This window comes from Osmerus mordax, chromosome 3, assembly GCF_038355195.1.
Source record: "Osmerus mordax isolate fOsmMor3 chromosome 3, fOsmMor3.pri, whole genome shotgun sequence".
In the NCBI taxonomy this organism is placed as follows: Eukaryota; Metazoa; Chordata; class Actinopteri; order Osmeriformes; family Osmeridae; genus Osmerus; species Osmerus mordax.
In genome coordinates this window covers 17,933,860-17,950,308 of record NC_090052.1, presented here as the reverse complement: position 1 = coordinate 17,950,308, position 16,449 = coordinate 17,933,860, and the positions used below count along the sequence as shown (strand labels likewise).

At 42.8% G+C, this 16,449-nt stretch overlaps 3 protein-coding genes across 5 annotated transcripts; 1 reads left to right on the top strand and 2 right to left on the bottom strand.

Moving 5' to 3' along the window:
• Positions 1–3,477, bottom strand: aoc2 (amine oxidase copper containing 2). The gene is made up of 4 exons (XM_067232964.1): positions 1,905–3,477; positions 1,306–1,591; positions 894–1,026; positions 1–794 (listed from the first exon to the last, which is right to left on the bottom strand). Exons 1-4 carry the CDS (start codon positions 3,475–3,477, stop codon positions 510–512), a joined length of 2,277 nt encoding a protein of 758 aa, XP_067089065.1. The 3' UTR covers positions 1–509.
• A 1,997-nt stretch (positions 3,478–5,474) lies between these two features.
• LOC136940442 (proteasome activator complex subunit 3-like) lies at positions 5,475–10,342 on the bottom strand. Its single transcript, XM_067232591.1, has 11 exons — positions 10,206–10,342; positions 9,785–9,817; positions 9,589–9,651; positions 9,346–9,450; positions 9,200–9,254; positions 8,977–9,092; positions 8,813–8,881; positions 7,317–7,384; positions 6,933–6,987; positions 6,561–6,647; positions 5,475–6,434 (listed from the first exon to the last, which is right to left on the bottom strand). Exons 1-11 carry the CDS (start codon positions 10,239–10,241, stop codon positions 6,354–6,356), a joined length of 768 nt encoding a protein of 255 aa, XP_067088692.1. The 5' UTR covers positions 10,242–10,342; the 3' UTR covers positions 5,475–6,353.
• A 55-nt stretch (positions 10,343–10,397) lies between these two features.
• cant1a (calcium activated nucleotidase 1a) lies at positions 10,398–16,155 on the top strand. 3 transcript variants are annotated; one of them, XM_067232590.1, is made up of 4 exons: positions 10,398–10,503; positions 13,341–13,988; positions 14,508–14,711; positions 15,022–16,155. In XM_067232590.1, exons 2-4 carry the CDS (start codon positions 13,358–13,360, stop codon positions 15,390–15,392), a joined length of 1,206 nt encoding a protein of 401 aa, XP_067088691.1. In that variant the 5' UTR covers positions 10,398–10,503; positions 13,341–13,357; the 3' UTR covers positions 15,393–16,155. The 3 variants fall into 3 exon arrangements, with proteins under 3 accessions (XP_067088691.1, XP_067088689.1, XP_067088690.1); XM_067232588.1 differs by lacking the exon at positions 10,398–10,503 and adding an exon at positions 12,146–12,629; XM_067232589.1 differs by lacking the exon at positions 10,398–10,503 and adding an exon at positions 12,508–12,634.
• Positions 16,156–16,449: the final 294 nt, after the last annotated feature.

The window sequence follows — 16,449 nt, the reverse complement described above, 5'->3', positions numbered from 1 at the left end:
AGGTGTCCTATATCAATCACACACTTGTGATAGATTTTATTGTTCTGATGAAAATTTGTCTTGGACTCATACACCATCAGCTGTTCAAATACAAAAAACATTGTGCATCTATACACAGGCAACCAACAAATAATGTTATTATGTAAAAGAATATATATTAAAAAGTGTCGGCAGTGGTTATAAGGATTACTGGAGTTAATAAAATGTGGGAGATAAATCATCTCTATGTTTATGCATCAGTACATGTATGCATGTGGTGTTCATAACAATGTTAAAATTAGTAAAATTCAGCGCAATAAAGAAAAATTAAAAAGTGTAGGCAGTGGTTATAAGGATGACTAGAGGTAATAAAATGTGGGAGATAAATCGTCTCTATGTTAATGCATAAGTACATGTATGCATGTGGTGTTCATAACAATGTTAATAAGTGCAGAGGAAGGATGTCTGTTACTACCCAAGATCTCTATGTGAGATCAAGCTAAACAAGTGTACCCAGCAGATTTAGAGTGTCAGTCCTCAAACTTCATTGTTCCCTCAAAGCCATGGTAGGTGAAGGGTTCGAGGGCAGGGCTGCAGGTGTCCTCAGCCAAGCAGGCCATCTTGTTGCTGTCACAGCTCTCCTCTGAGCCAGGTGCGATGTACACCCCATCCTGAGAGTGGATGGATGGGTCCTCATCGAAATAGTTGTGAGGCCTCAGGATGACCCCGCCCCCGTTCCCCACGGTAACTGTGTTAGGGATGTCCTCAGCGTGAGGGATGTGAAGGAAGCCAGCGGTTACCCAGGCAACCAGGTCCTGGAGGACAGGAAAACACTTTTTGCAATCTTACTTTCACCAAATCAATGAACTTGCCATACAGATTCTTTTCACAGGCCTTCATGATGAATTTCACACCTCATTTTCGATACTCTCATTGTCCTCAATGTACTTGCTGAAGTCGACTGCTGGAGTCCAGATGTTGTTCTGATTGTACAGACTGCTACTCGTCTGCTCTGAGTCCTTGTGCTTGGTAATGGCCACTTTATACCTGTAGTACAACATAATAAACAAAAGAAGAGAAAGAGAAGCCATGGTCAGGGAAAGGGTTTCTACCCCAGACTGGAGGACAGACTTATATGTAATGTCATTTATTTATTTAGCAGCTGCCTTCATCCAAGGCAATATACAGATGGGATTTGAACCTTCAACCTCTTTACCTCTTCACCACTGAGCAATAACCATCCCGCTCATGGGTTCCACCATCAACCCCTATAAACCGAGATCCCAATTGAACACCTCAGACATCCAAAGGGGAGAGAGTCCTCACCTAGCCCAAGACATGGACTTCTCCTCTGGTTCTGCCTCTGGAAGGGGTTCCCCAGCGAAGGTGACCACCTGGATGCGGTATGAACGCTGGTGGCCCCATCGGTTGGTGCGATTGCTGGCGATGTGGAGGTAACGTGGCGTCTTGGTGTCGTGGCGGAGTGCAGCCTCCTGCTCCGTCTTCAGTTGCTTCTCCACCAGCTGTGGAACCATGGCAGAGCGCTCTGGCTTCCAGGGCAGTGGCACCTTCACATACTTCATGTCCTTGGTCTGGAACACATTTTTAACACCTGTGGAGCATGCAAACGAAGGACTGAACTCAACATCAATAAGCAATGCTTTGTGAACTGTAACTTTAAAGTATAATGCTCTGGCTTGTTTTTTTTCCGATGGTGAAACTACACCTAAGTGTAAACACTGTCACATCAGTAGTATGGGACTTACAATGGAGGTCATATTCATCTTAATGAAACACGTCAACTTGACGGATAGCAACCAAGAGATACTGGTGCTTGCAATGGTCTGTTACTGTCAGCTCTGTAGCTCACTTAAACAAATGTCATGACAAACAACTGCATCTATAAACTTCATTTTCACACACACCTAATATGTCCAAGTCAACTTTGAAATTGATGAAATGGGTATGGATGTTTCCAATTGTATTTTCCGCCACCTGGTGGCCGTATTTTAAACTGCCGTCCACTTTGAAAGATGAAGAGATGTATCCCGTGGCGTGCACCTTGGCCTCAATTGAACCACTTTGGTAAAAGATGAAGTCCCATATGTAGTCATAGTTGCCTATGGCTGTGATTGTCCTAAACACCAAGGCGCTGTTAACTAGTCCACCATAATCATTATGAAAAAAGTCAGAAAAATGCCTCCTAAGAGGACGGCCGGTGTTATGCTCAAAAACGCATATAGAATTCCTAAATCGCTGGGGGGTACCGATGTCGATGTATCGGTAGGTGTCAATGTATGCTGCCTCATATGGACAATCTATTCCTCGGACGAGTTCGTGGGCAAAGCGCCCTATTCCGATGCTGGAATCAAGAAACTTTGTCAGAATCATCCCTGGTGTGACAGAACCATACACCGACATTGCCTCCTGTACGCTTAGTTCATAAACTATTCTCTCCCCCTTGAAATTGACGTCAAAAACTCTCATACCGGTAAGTGAACTTAACCCAAACGCAAAACTCCAGTCGAGGTATATGACATGATTATCATGGACACTAAAGCGTTTGCCTTGTGCGTAATATTGCTGTGGGCTCAATCCTGTTGGTTTACTTTTGAGTTTCAACGATGCATAATTCGGAATAGATTTAAAGACTATTTTAGCTACATTCCCTGACTCGTATTGTTTTTTCAGGTCCTCCACACTGTTGAAATATATTCCGTTGTAAAGCACCTTCTCAACTTTCCAATTGGATGAGTCTGTGCTGTTGTGGTTGACCAAGACTTCGAATCCTACGGGGTGTATGTACATCCCGCTCAAATCCCTGAAAAAAGATATCCACGTGTGTCTGTCGCCCGACTGGACACCTCTGGGCATTCCCTCAAAAGCATTCAAGTTCTTTTCTTTGCTGACATCAAAACTTTCTTTCATGATTTTACCAAGTTTCGAAAATACCTCCTTGTCGAGAAACTTAAAAAGAACGACATACTCCCCAATTGTGACTGTTCGCGCGTTGATAGGCAACTCGGTTTTGTACTTCTTCATGGTGACATCGTGGTGGTATTTCGGATGTGGAAGAGGTCCCACCACGTACTCCTTGATGTTTCCCTGGCTGCCGTGGAACACCACGACGGTCGCCTCCCTTACTGGTTTGGGCCCGTTACTATCTAGGTAGCGCAGGGCATCCATTTTCTTCGGCAAAGAGAGATCAATTAAAAACAAGAAGTTTTTGGAGGGATCGGTAATATTACGATTCGAAATGTCCACGTTTTTCAGATTAAGCATGTAGTCGCGCACTTGGAGATATTCATTTGCAGACAAGTCGGCAAAGACGGCGCTACGTGGGTTGTGCTGGCCCCTCAAAGGATGAAGCGGCTTCGAAGTGCATTTTGGTACCTTATTTGAATTAAGGCACATTAGCACGATGTTTAGGATAAAGGAAGATAGGCAAATGAGTATCGCTGTCCATTTCAGCAATGAATTCATCCTCTGAGCGACCATTACGCATAAGACGATCTAGGAGATGCAATATTTGGGAATGAACATAGGCGCGTATAGCTTTTACGTGAACCAACGACGAATTAAGAGCTCCACCCACCACTTGGTCTTATTGAACCAGAACTCCCTCTTGAAACTTACAGAATTTGGTTTGCACACGCTGTAACCTGAATTTCATTGACTGCTAACACAGGGGCGATTCTAGGATCAGACCTTTAGGGGTGCTCAGCCCCCAATGAGAATGTGACATGAATATAGTGCCTTGCAAAAGTGCTAATAACAGGCATGCAAACAGGTCAGGGGTAAAAAGGTGAGAAGGATACGGTGAACGCCCGACCCTCAGGGGGCCAGCTCAGAAACTGTATTAAATTTGAAAGTTAAACGCATGAATCTGGTGCATTTTGAGAGGAAAATTAAGATGCTAGATCTATGTAGAATCTGAGCTCTTGTAAACAATGTCATGTTCTTTTAACCATAAATATTTTTTTTGTATAGCATACATCACAAAAAACAATTAAACAAACAGGATTACCTGTGTTGAACTACTTTAAAAAGTCAAAAGCATCACTTAATGTAAAGCATACTTACAATTATCCAATAGACATAATTTTTAATATTGTATTAAAATTGTTTCTACTAGATGATGCAAGATGAGTCTGTAAACCTCTCCCCACTCTGCCTATGAATTATTATTATCTTAAATAAGTTTTAGTGCTCTAAAGTAAGAGTTTGCAAACGTGTCTGTTAGTGACAGATGACAAACACTTACAGGTTCAAAGGGCTTTAAACAGGTTTCATATCCAGTGTTGCCATGCACCTTTAAGAAGAGGACAGAAGAAGTAGGTAGTTAATTTCATGGCGCTGATGTCACATTCTCATTGGGGGCTGAGCCACCCTAAAGGTCTGATCCTAGAATCGCCCCTGGCTCAGTTCCTGTGATTTGCATGTTCTCCCCGTGCTCACATGGGGTTCCACCGCTAATGACTCCAATAGAAAAAGCATGCATCACAGATGCTCTCCTACTATGTAGTCCAGGCAAAGTAGCGTTTTACAACAGACTAATAGTAAAATATTTTTTTGCAGCTTAGATCATTTCTTTGAGGTGTTCAGAACAACATACTAAAAGTCCTAAGAAATCCTAGTTGAGGAAATATGTTAAATTCTCATCAATCCGAGATGTGTGCCAATAAGGCCAGGCAACATTACACCCCAATGGGGCAATTTTTTTCCTTTGAGTTACTGAGTTACTTTGCCTGGACTAATGAGACATTTTAGTTTTCTGGACATAATGTGGACATCGTTTACATATTCCCAATCAATAAATGAGCCATATGACTTGTTTAATACGTATAATAATAATAATACACCAAAGAACAAATAATACAACCAAATAAACCAAAGATCTTGCATCAGAATTTAAAAACAAATGGAAACATCTGAAGGCAGTGTATAGTGCCACTTTTGAAGAAAGCCTATCTCCCTTTGACCTCCTGAATGCAATCAATAAGATGCAGATTGAGAGTATTATTGGAGAGGTTTGTGATGTGCTTCTGCACCTGTTCTTCGAGATAATCGTGGAAAACTCGCTGCCCTAAAATCCCATTCTAAAGAATGCACACAGACACAGATTCCTGGCATTATTAGAGATTTAATTGGAATCTCCTCCCTCCCTCCCTCGACACTGGGGATTTTGTGAATTACAAGGGTGGGGGCTTGTTATTCTGGAGGGCTAGAGAACTTCCTAACAGTCATATGAGTTGTACTGTATCCAGCAAGGTACAGGTTGAACTCTACTGTGTTTGTTTATCTTCCTAATCTTGGTTCAGTAAATATAGATTTGAACAGCTCTTAATTACAAGTTGCTTATTTTACAAGGCATGTTCTAGAAAGCCTTGTTGTTGTTTTCACTTGCTCTGGAGCAATATACTGTATTTATAACTAGAATAGAACTGTTGCCAAATGATAGAGACCGCTTATGAAAGAAATATACAAAAAACACATTCTCAAAAGAATACTTTTATTAAGTAAAATATTTATCCTTAAATCAAAAATTGGTAGATGGAGATAAGACTTCAACACTGCACCATCTGATATGAAATATCAGTTGTCTTTGTCTGGTGCCCCCCCCATTACATCCAAAAGATAGCACAACACAATCGGTCAAAACTAAAAAACACACACACACACTTGACCTTGGAGCATTTCAGATGCCTAAAACCAATGACATAAAAGTACTTGTGACAAACACAAATAAAATACCTGTGTAAAGAGGACAGACAACAAGAACCGAAACCACCGTATCTGACACCCACACATCTTGTAGGGAGTCATGTTTGCAGTTCAATTCTTCTTGGTTGGTGGATAATAATTCACCTTATGCGACCACTCTTACAGGCCATTGGAAAAAAACACATGGATTTAAGAAAATTTCTGTAGAGGGTCGTAGAGTAGCCCTACTCTCAGAGTAGGGCCACCAGACAATTCTGAAATGGCGAACTTGATCAGCTAGACTTGAGGCTTATCTTTTCATCCCATCTGCTAAAGCACTTGTGCACTCCCTCATAAAGAGGCAACGAGTGGAATTAGTCTGGAGCTCTGATACCAATGCCGTACTTACTTTTTAAACCATATAGATAGGGGGGAGGGTATTACAAATCATGTCAAGTGTGCAGGGGATGGGATGGGGATGTAGGGCCTGTCTGTGCCCAGGGAAGTCAACTGTCCTGCTGCATGGCAGTTTAATGTGTGTGAGGAATGATAGTCCACTTTATTGTGGATGAGGGATGATAGTCCACTTTATTGTGGATGAGGGATGATAGTCCAGCTTGAGAAGAACAAGTCCCAGTTCTAGTCAATGTGGCCGTCTGGGCAAGGGAAAGTTAGTACAGGGCCTCAGAGTTGCAGCTTCGCGGCTTCTTGATTTTCTCGATGTTCTTCAGGATCATGTCGTGTAAAGTCACCTGTGAGCATAAAGTATGTGAGTCTGCAGGAAGGAACGTACAGCTAGATAGATTGATGGTGTGAGGTCCTCGAAATACACTAAAATGTCTGATACTGTCAATGTAATTTATGTAGAGAACACTCACATATTGGTTCCTCAGCTCTGACACAATGATCTTCAGGCTGATGTACTCCTTCTCATCAATCTCTGAAACTGTGCGTCTATAGTCCTCCTGTGGTGGGGGGTGGTCAATGATTAAAAGAGCAACTAGGCTCTGGGACAACAACAAAAAAACTAAGTGCTTTTTACACCTTTGCATCCCCAGACTGATCAGGAATGTTGAGCAGGTCAAAGAGTCCATTACCCCCATAGCCTTGGTGACTAAACAAGTGCTCAAGGTCATTTCCATACCGTTTAGTGTGAATGAGTTCGACTCTGGTTGAACCCACTTCAAACACTGCAGGTAAAAAACCCTGGTTCTCAGTGTGAAAAGGATATCAATAAAATTAACTCTTACCACATGAGGGTACTTTGCAATTTTGGAGACAAGCTTTGCTCTGGTGATGTAATATCTGTGAAAAAAAACAATCACATATCTTCTGGAAAGGACTGGCAACTTTTTGGAATAAGAAAAAATGGCAAACCAATGCATGGGCAGTGTTTCCCCTACCATTATATTAGGGGGGCATTATATTATGTATTATTTTTTGTAAAAATAAAAAAATATATATATAGCGTCAGATCACAAAATAAGGCATTTAAGGTAACCTTTCCTATAAAACAGGTCTACCTACTGTAGGGGAAACACTGATGGGTGCAGGTAGACACAACGGAAGAAGGTTCAGCTACAACAGTTAAGTGGTAAAGATTCAACACACTTAACCAGTCACTCTTTAAGTACCTGGATATTTGGTCCAGGTAAGAAGCAGCCTCCCCTTCAACAGTTCTGAGCTCTGCAACAGTCTCTTCCTATAGAGACACAGTACACAAGGACCCATTATTACAGGCACTATCCTAACAAGTAATCAGTAATCGGGCATCAGAACAGTTCTGCCCTCTAGTGTGGGAAATACAAAGCATGTCATCTGCAGCATTAGAATCACTAGTGCACAGTGCCCATGATGCAGTCTGTGATTAAGATGTCGGTGAGACATACCATGATGCAGCTGGTGATTATAATGTCCGTTAGTTGATTTGGTGTTAGTTTAATTGGAGTTTGTGCACATTTGCAATGTGCAGGCAGAGTTTTTGCATCAGTAAACACATGAATTCATCTAACAAAATGTAATGAAGTATCCACTTTAAATATTGTCTATTCATCATTTGATCCATAAAGAAGAGATTACTTGCATTATAGTATAGATGTTCAGTTTAAAGTTGTTATATGTAACCGGGAGTCTGTATTAAAACATTAAGACACGAAACTGTGGCCCGTTCTCCGTACGTCGCTAACTCAGTTAGCTGGATTTGATTGATGACGATTTGTCATTATCTTGGATTGTTCGGTTCTTCAAAGCTCATTCTGAACTTGCTGTCATAGCAACAAGTCCTTTAGCTTAAACCTGCTCGGGAGCAGGCTTATTTTCTGTAAACAAGATTTGATTGCGACTATATAAGCAGAGGTGAGACAGGAAGTCTGTAACAGACATGTCTTGTCCATTTTTACGACAACAACCTGTTGCGGAAGGTGCAAGAATAATTAGCAGAATTTAACATGAAACCGAATTAATTGCTCATTGCGTGATAAATAGATCCTTAAGCACAGTGCGATATGCTACTAGCCTATACTTTTTGAGATAGCCTTTTTTCTGTTTTTTTTGTGAGGGTGTCATTTACATCATACATTTGTTTAAACCACATTGACATTAAAGATGATAAAAAAGTATGAAAATTAAAAAAAACATGGGCCTAGCTTACTGTAATAAGCGATAAATCATCTAACGTGGTCACCACTATACATTTAATTTGGTCTGCTACTTTTTAACCAGCCCTCTTTCTTGGATTTTGCAGACTTTGAGGTGTTCCCTGGCGTTCTGATTAAATCTTCAAATTCGGAGTAACCTTCGAGCAAGCTGTTGCTCTGTTGGCTCTGTTGCGGAATAAACGGGGCGCTCTTTTTGGCCATGGTGAGCAGCCATATACTTATGTGAGCAGCCAATAGCAGTGTTGCTGATCAAGGTTTCTACTATCGATACATAGCCCCTTTTAAACCAACGCATAACTCAATCCAGCTATACTAATTATAAACAACATGGGTGTTCGAAGAACTGAATTAGCCAGATCATGATTAGCAAGATGATGTCATCTTGGATGTGTTATTCGATCTCGGATGTAATAAGCGACGTACGGAGAACGGGCCCATCTATCCAACAGAAACATTGCTGGAAAGGTGATTACCTGGATAGACACGCCAAAGTTATTCCCATCCTCTATTCTGGGAATCAACAGCTGGACCCACATTTTGACCTAAGTGACATCAGAGGAATCAGAGGAAAAGAAATGGACAGGAAATAACATGTCATATTTGATGTTGTGTGTGTGTGTGTGTGTGTTGGACTTACTGTGTTGCATTTTTCAATCAGCGTTCTGATCTCTGGTTTGACTCGTTCTATCAGGTCGACCAGCTGACCATTGCTTTTCATCATTCCCTCAGGCATGACAAAGACCTTGGTACCCCCTAACCACCACACAGAACCAGACAAAGGACAGAAGTGATCAGTTTAACATCCACCACTAGCCACTGCTGCCAAGTCAACATTTTCAGACAGGCTCCAGGGAGTTCACCTTGGCAGTTCTCGTCTGCTGCTCCGTCTTCTAGTTTCCGCTTCTTGGCATGTTGCTGTTGACATAAAATGAAAGTTGATTTCTCGTTTTGAAACCGTGGTCTCCAATGATCAGATTCAGACAGATCAGATCTAAATTACACCCACCAGATCCAGTCCATCGTGGCTGTTGGTGATGACCACTGGGTCTGGCACTTTGAAGTTGATCTCTGAATGGATGTCTCTCAGGTCTGCTACATTAAATACGGGCTCCTTGAAACCAAGAGCTACGTTTGTAAATATACGGCATCTTCAGCCTATCAAAGGTCATGTTCATGACATTCAACAAATGTAATGTAACAGACTGTGTTGTGTTTGCTCACTGTGATAGCTACAAATCCATTATATTACCTTCAAAAAACCATCAAGTTCCAACAACTTCTTTGGGAAGAAGTTGGCAACCAAGTCTTCAGCCTGAGTTACAAAATAAAACGGATAGCATTGGCACACACGTTAGTATGCAGTAGCCGCCAGGTCAGGTGATTTTTCGAGACTTCCACGTGTTGAATAGCTGCACGATGCTTGACGAGTCCATCATTTTACTCACCTCACCCGTGATCCGTTCTCTGAAAGTATCGACCTGTGAGATGGAGGTAATTTGAGTTAAGATATGACCAGCAAGTTTGTTTGTAGCTAATGTCTCTCACTTCCATTGCCACACTGGCTAGCTAATGGCATAGCTACAAAACATTGGCGCACTTGCATCAGACAATTGTGTTATGTGTGGGTGTTTTAAGAAACAAATTGGCAAGATAACTTTTATTTCGTATTCACTACCAGATATAGCGCAACCCTCTGTCAAGCCAGACCACGGGTTAACATTACCGGCTAGAACTGTTAGCTAGTTAGCTAGCTAGCTAGCTCACTGACCATGCATTCAGGCCTTGCAAGCATCATCATTTCTCAACTCTGGCGTACAAGAAAGTTATTACTAGATAGCGAGCTAGTAATGATGTAAACAGCCTTACCTTTTTCTTGATTTCATTGTCTACCCTTAAAGACATGATTTACAATGTGTCCGATTAACTCATACACAAAGGTATATGTTGGCAATGTGGTTCTGTATGCACTCAGAAGACACGCACACTACTTGGGAAGACGATTTGTGACGTAATCAGAAGGCGACAGTACATGGGAATTGAGTGGACTGACGCTGTGAGGGAGTAGCTAGCTAGTAAATCAATAGTTGTTACAAGCAGAGAGCCATACCCAAGCAACTATGTCAACTCCAATCATATTACTTGACTATTTGGGAAATCTAAAGTAGTGAGTATTGTTGACGTTGGACCGTCTACTAATCTTTGAGAATGCATGCTTGGTGTAATCTGCAGTGCGCTACCATCCATGGACCTAAAGGCTACAGTTTACAGTGTAGCTAGGAGCAACAGAACCATTTCATTAGCCTACTTTTTTTCACAAAAACAACTAAAATGAACATATGAAGGGACTTTTGCTTCGTAACTATAACTGCAATAAATGGCTGGCACAATGCTAGCTATATACTCAAAGGAAGAGTAAACAAAACCATAGCTATTAGCTAGCTATAAGCATTTAATTCATTACAACCAGGAACTTGGCTGTTCTCATGCATCATCAGCTGTCAGAACCCCGGACCACGTCATCATTTTTAGATTTATTGATTAAAAGTCAAAATACAACTTGCAACAATTTAAACATTTTTTGTTCAGATTTCATATAAGTAAATCAGTCAATTGAAATTGAGGTATTAGTCCCTACTCTTTGTATTCACCTAAAAGGGATATGTGTTGTTGTGTGTATGTATGGCATTTTTCTATTTCAGCTCAGGCAACGAGGGACCATCATGCGTTGCATATTGCATTTACATTTTCATTCAGTGTATTACATTGTGGTGTCACCTGCCTGCTTTCTGCTTAAATAGCACTTCCAAAGGCTTTGAAGCCCACCTTTTTGTGGAATTTTCCCCAGAAGATCAAAATGTACTTGTCAGCAATCTGGCCTCAGGAACCCCTTTGTAGTTGGTGTCTACTACATCTTCACCTTTTATAATATTGTTCAACTGTACTTCTCTTCTGAACAGTCCCTGGCATTCTCCTTGCATCACAGTCACACCCTCAGAAGGCTGTCCATGCCTGGGTTTGGACTGGTCATAGCGTGAACACATATTGCTGTACTGTGTGATAAGGTTTGTTAACTGATACTTGTTGATTTTAGACTGTTTACTTCTGTGCATGCCACAAAAAATAGACAATGGTGTCACTGATTGTTCCAACCCCGCACAACAGTAACTTAACTAGCCTATTAAGGTCTTGTGAACAAAGCCTGCAATGCTGACTAAATTGAAAGGTTTGCCCTTTCGGACTTGTGGTTAATCAATTATAATCCTCTAAGTCTACATAAAGTTCACCGTTGTTAGGGTATTGCCCTGTGTCATGATTACACTTAGAAAAGCCACAGTCAAGTCACACTTTCAAGTGAAGAGTTCCCAGCTCAGTGCTTTAAAGAACAGGGGCTGTATAGGAAGTGTGTCTTAACTGTTTCTGTCCGTGATTGAAAGATGACAGTCGCCCAGCGTTCTGGCAGGAGGAGACGGAAGGGTAGGCCAAAATAAGAAACAGAACTTTGCTTTCAGTCACAATTAATCCTAGAACATGCATGGGGATCATCAGTTGTTTTTTTTTTACAGAGTGAAGTGGAACAAATGATCTTATGTTGGTGGACTGGAACTTGTCTAAGGAAAAGCTTAATACTTAGATGCTGCATGTGCTTAGGTGCTTGGACTATAGACTGCTACTTGTGCTTTAGTAGGCTAAACTGTCAGTCAAAGTCTATTTGGAACCAGCTGCTGTGTCTTCTAGAGTAGCCCTAATGGTGACATTCTGGAGTTGTGTTTGGCTAGGGGCCCTTCTATGAAAGAGTCTTTCAGTGGGTGGGGTACTGCTGCGGAAAAAAAAATCAGGTTGGAGAATGTGACATTTCTGGAACTAGACTACATGGAGAGCTCATGGAAGTTTAGTTGAGAGCCTTGATAACTGTTCATCAATTCACCGAGTACCCTAGTATTTTTATGTTTAGACAGTACTAAACAAAAAACACCTAAATGTAGGTCACTGTACTGTACCAAAATAAGTGGAACTCCAGAGAGTGGATTTAACGTAGGTTATGTGGTCCATCACATTTCTGGTTTTACATGGCTGTCACTCCAGGGGCCAACTGGGCTCCTCCCATACTCCACGTAGACATGGCACTCCCTTGAACACCTGTTGGTTCACCTACCTAGCTTGACACACCACTATTTAATCTCTAACCGTTGAGCCGGAACTGCTAAGGCAAACTTGTCCTCTCCAGGATTTAGTGATCCACTGCTCTGTCCAGAGGAGATTCTAAAGAACAGACGTCTTTAGGATGAACATGTAAGGTGATCTCATTTTAACTTCCTACTAGGGTCCGTTTTAAATATCAGATGACCACATTTTTGACAGCTAAGTTCTTGTACACTGATTTGACATTTAGCTTCCCTAAAGACCTGTAAAATGCTTTTAAACGTGGCCTAAAAACCCACCTTTTTAACAGAGCCTTTGGCTGATTCTGTTTGCACCTTCCTGCCAAAGCAAATTCCTTGTCTGTGCAAACTTTCATGGCGAATAAAACCCATTCTGATTCTGATTCAGGTTGTTAAGTAGTGTAATATTAGATGTAGCAAAAAAGGTTTCTTGGAAATGGCTTGAAATCAAGACAGACAATAGTCTAACTACAGACAATCCTTTCTTTAATAATAATAATAATTTTATTTGTAATGCACTTTATATTTCAAAGTTTATATTTCAAACCTGTAGTCATAGTGATAACAATAGGCTCACAGTATGTGGCTTTCCTGGTCAAACTGTTATTTGAATCCTTGTATACATTTGGAATCTGGAATGATTGCATACCTTAAGATGTGGACTAAAATCTAGACAAAAAAAGTGTAGTGTATATTTCATCATAGAACAGGAGTTAGGAAGAACATAGTTAACGTTCATGCAAATCTCTCTTTAAACCAAGTCTTCCAAGGCGGACAGACACCGCCACGCCCAACTCTCACTCACTTTCTATTTTCTCCCTCTCTTCCTCTAACTTCTCAGGTCCTTCACCCTCTCCCATGCCTGTGCCTCCAGGCTACTCCCATGTGGATCCGAATGATCTTCTAACCCCTCTGCGTATCTCTGTGGGAGGACTCCCCATGTTGGCCTCCATGACGAGCAGCACAGACCCTCGTTTCCGCATCAAGTGGAGGCCCATTGTCGTGGTGGGAGCAGCCCTGTCTGTGGCCCTCCTCCTCTACATGCAGCTGGGCTCCCCCCAGTATAGCAGCCCTCGGGGCTGGAGGAGCAGCCGCACCGGCGTCAACGCCGACAGCTACAACGACACCTATCCCCTCAGCGCGCCCGAGCGCACGGCGCAGGGCACGCGCTACCGCATCGCCGTCATCGCCGACCTGGACACAGACTCTCGCAGCGAGAAGAAGCTGACGTGGTTCAGCTACATGCGGAGGGGCCACCTGCTGGTGTCCCCGAGCGGGGACCGGGTGACGGTGGAGTGGGACCAGGACAGGGTGGTGCTGGAGAGCCACCTAGCGGAGAAGGGCAGGGCGATGGAGCTGTCGGAGCTGGTGGTGTTCAACGGGAAGCTGTACACTGTGGATGACCGTACGGGAGTGGTGTACCACATTGATGGGGACAACGCTGTGCCCTGGGTCATCCTGCCCGACGGCGATGGCTCTGTCGCCAAAGGTCAGTGAAACTCAAGTATGGAAATGAACGAATCACGAGAAGATCTCTTTCCTCATATGATCTGCTAACATTTCCATTCTAGGTATTCATTTAGCAGATGCTTTTATCCAAAGCGACTTCCAAGAGAGAGCTTTACAAAAGTGCATTGGTCAATGATCATAAACAACGAGATAGCCCCAAAACTTTGTGGGCAGCCAAAACATGAAGCATACTTTGTGAAATGAAAATAAGTGCCAATGGGAAGAAACATAGGAGCATGTAGTCAAACAAGTTACAATTAAGCGACATGAACCTCAAAAGTGAAACAGTGTACCTGTAGGAAAGCAAGCAACAATAATATAATTCACAGCGAGTACAAGAAGTTAAATCAGTTAGAACTAACCAACAAGAGCAACAAGTCCCTCAATAAGAATCATTGTGTTCCTGGAGGAAACTAACATCAGGTCCAGCACGTCATTCCTAAGTACAGTAACCTGATCTGCGTATTGACACTTAACTCCACTGTCTTGTCACTGTCAGGGTTCAAGGCAGAGTGGCTAGCCGTGAAGGAAGAGCATCTGTACGTGGGAGGTCTGGGGAAAGAGTGGACGACCACGTCAGGGGAGTTCGTCAACAATAACCCAGAGTGGGTGAAGGTGGTGGGGCCTCATGGTGACATTCAGCACCAGAACTGGGTTCCCATGTACAACCTGCTGAAGTCTGCCGCAGGGATCAAACCCCCAGGTAAGAGCTGAGGCCAGGGTTGGGTAGTAGCTGGCCACATGCCAAGATACATTTACATTTAGTCATTTAGCAGACGCTCTTATCCAGAGCGACTTACAGTAAGTACAGGGGCATTCTTCCCGAGGCAAGTAGGGTGAAGTGCCTTGCCCAAGGACACGTCATTTCTCACGGCCGGGAATCGAACCAACAACCTTTTTGATTAATAGCCTGACTCCCTAACCGCTCAGCCATCTGACCCCAGATACATAGTATGGTCTGCATATGGGAATGATTTACCCCCCCCCCCCCCCCCCCGACTCCTCCTCCCCAGGCTACCTGATCCACGAGTCCGCTGCGTGGAGTGACAACCTGCAGCGCTGGTTTTTCCTCCCCCGCCGAGCCAGCGAGCAGCGCTACGACGAGACGGAGGACGAGCACCGTGGCGCCAACCTGGTCCTCAGCTGCTCGCCCGACTTCGAGGACATCACGGTGAGCCGCGTGGGCCCGCTGAACCCCACCCACGGTTTCTCCTCCTTCAAGTTTGTCCCCGACATGGACGACCAGATCGTCCTGGCCCTCAAGTCGGAGGAGGACGCCGGCAAGATCGCCACCTACATCATGGCCTTCACACTGGACGGCCGCATCCTCATGCCTGAGACTAAGATAGGGGACGTGAAGTACGAGGGGGTGGAGTTCATATAGGTCCAATCCAGTCACTCAATGTTAAAGTGACATGCTGCTGGCATGTTAGTGACATCAACCCAACGCTCCACAGGCTGATTCTGACTGCCCCACACCACATGTTGCCCCGGAGTGTGACTGAATTTAACATGGTTGTTATTTGGAAGATAGGGGGTTCACAGTGCCCCGACGGTCTGCCGGAAAAAGTCCTTTCCGAGTCCTATCCTTCAGACCCCTGGCTGCCATCAAGTTGGTCTGTTTTGGGTGTAAAGACCAGTGTTGATCAGTGAATGGGAGCACGGAGGAAGCCACCTAGGGAAGGGAGGTCCATCCTTCCCCCTGGCCATCTGTCCATCTCCCTCAATAGTACTGCAGACTCTAATGAATGTACAAAAGACTATGGATTAATCTGAGACTGTGATTGAAGAAAACTACAAATTACAACATGAACATACTGTGTGTTTACATGAAGTTGGGATGGGTTTCTCTTGGTACAATGGCACTGTTTTTTCTCTTTTTATTGCATCAAATCATATACTCCAGTAAGTTTCTGTATGCTTTGTGAAATAGTGAAGGCAAAACTTAAATGAAAAGAACCATGTTTGAAAGAGTTCTCATAGAGAGAGAGATCTCATAGATACACAATAACTCTTCCCTCACAATAACAAAATATGTCTGGTTGTTTTTTAAGTAAAAGTTGTTACCTGTCCTCGGTGAGTCTTTCATTTGTTGGGATTGGATCCTAGTTAATGCACAATAAACATTGCCCTCCCACCTCAAACAAGTTGTAGCTTCATTGTGCAACTGGCCCTCATTGTGCAATTTTGTAAGAAACTAAACTGAGTCTAAACTGAACAGCCATCTTAACCATTGCACAAACCCGCAGTGATTTTGTCTCAGTTTCTGAATAGAGACGACTGCTACTGTACAAACAGCTATCAAGAGGTAAGATATTTTAATAATATCTCAATGAAATTATCTTCTATTATGTGTTTTTTTTTAGAAGGTCCTACAAGTAGAAAGTATTTTATATTACTGTACACATCAGTATGCATTTTGCACAACATTTAGCCAACTA

Bases quoted from the DNA above. Each gene is read 5' to 3' on its own strand.
- aoc2 (XM_067232964.1), bottom strand. From the start codon at position 3,477: ATGGTCGCTCAGAGGATGAATTCATTGCTGAAATGGACAGCGATACTC. The intron at 1,592-1,904 runs GTGTGTGTGAAA...CATGCTCCACAG, and splicing joins AGTTGACTTGGACATATTAG to GTGTTAAAAATGTGTTCCAG. The intron at 1,027-1,305 runs GTGAGGACTCTC...GTTGTACTACAG, and splicing joins AAGTCCATGTCTTGGGCTAG to GTATAAAGTGGCCATTACCA.
- LOC136940442 (XM_067232591.1), bottom strand. From the start codon at position 10,241: ATGTCTTTAAGGGTAGACAATGAAATCAAGAAAAAG. The intron at 8,882-8,976 runs GTAAGTCCAACA...GATGTCACTTAG, and splicing joins TGATTGAAAAATGCAACACA to GTCAAAATGTGGGTCCAGCT. The intron at 7,385-8,812 runs GTAATCACCTTT...GTGTCTCTATAG, and splicing joins ACTTTGGCGTGTCTATCCAG to GAAGAGACTGTTGCAGAGCT.
- cant1a (XM_067232590.1), top strand. From the start codon at position 13,358: ATGCCTGTGCCTCCAGGCTACTCCCATGTGGATCCGAATGATCTTCTA. The intron at 13,989-14,507 runs GTCAGTGAAACT...TGTCACTGTCAG, and splicing joins CGATGGCTCTGTCGCCAAAG to GGTTCAAGGCAGAGTGGCTA. The intron at 14,712-15,021 runs GTAAGAGCTGAG...CCTCCTCCCCAG, and splicing joins CGCAGGGATCAAACCCCCAG to GCTACCTGATCCACGAGTCC.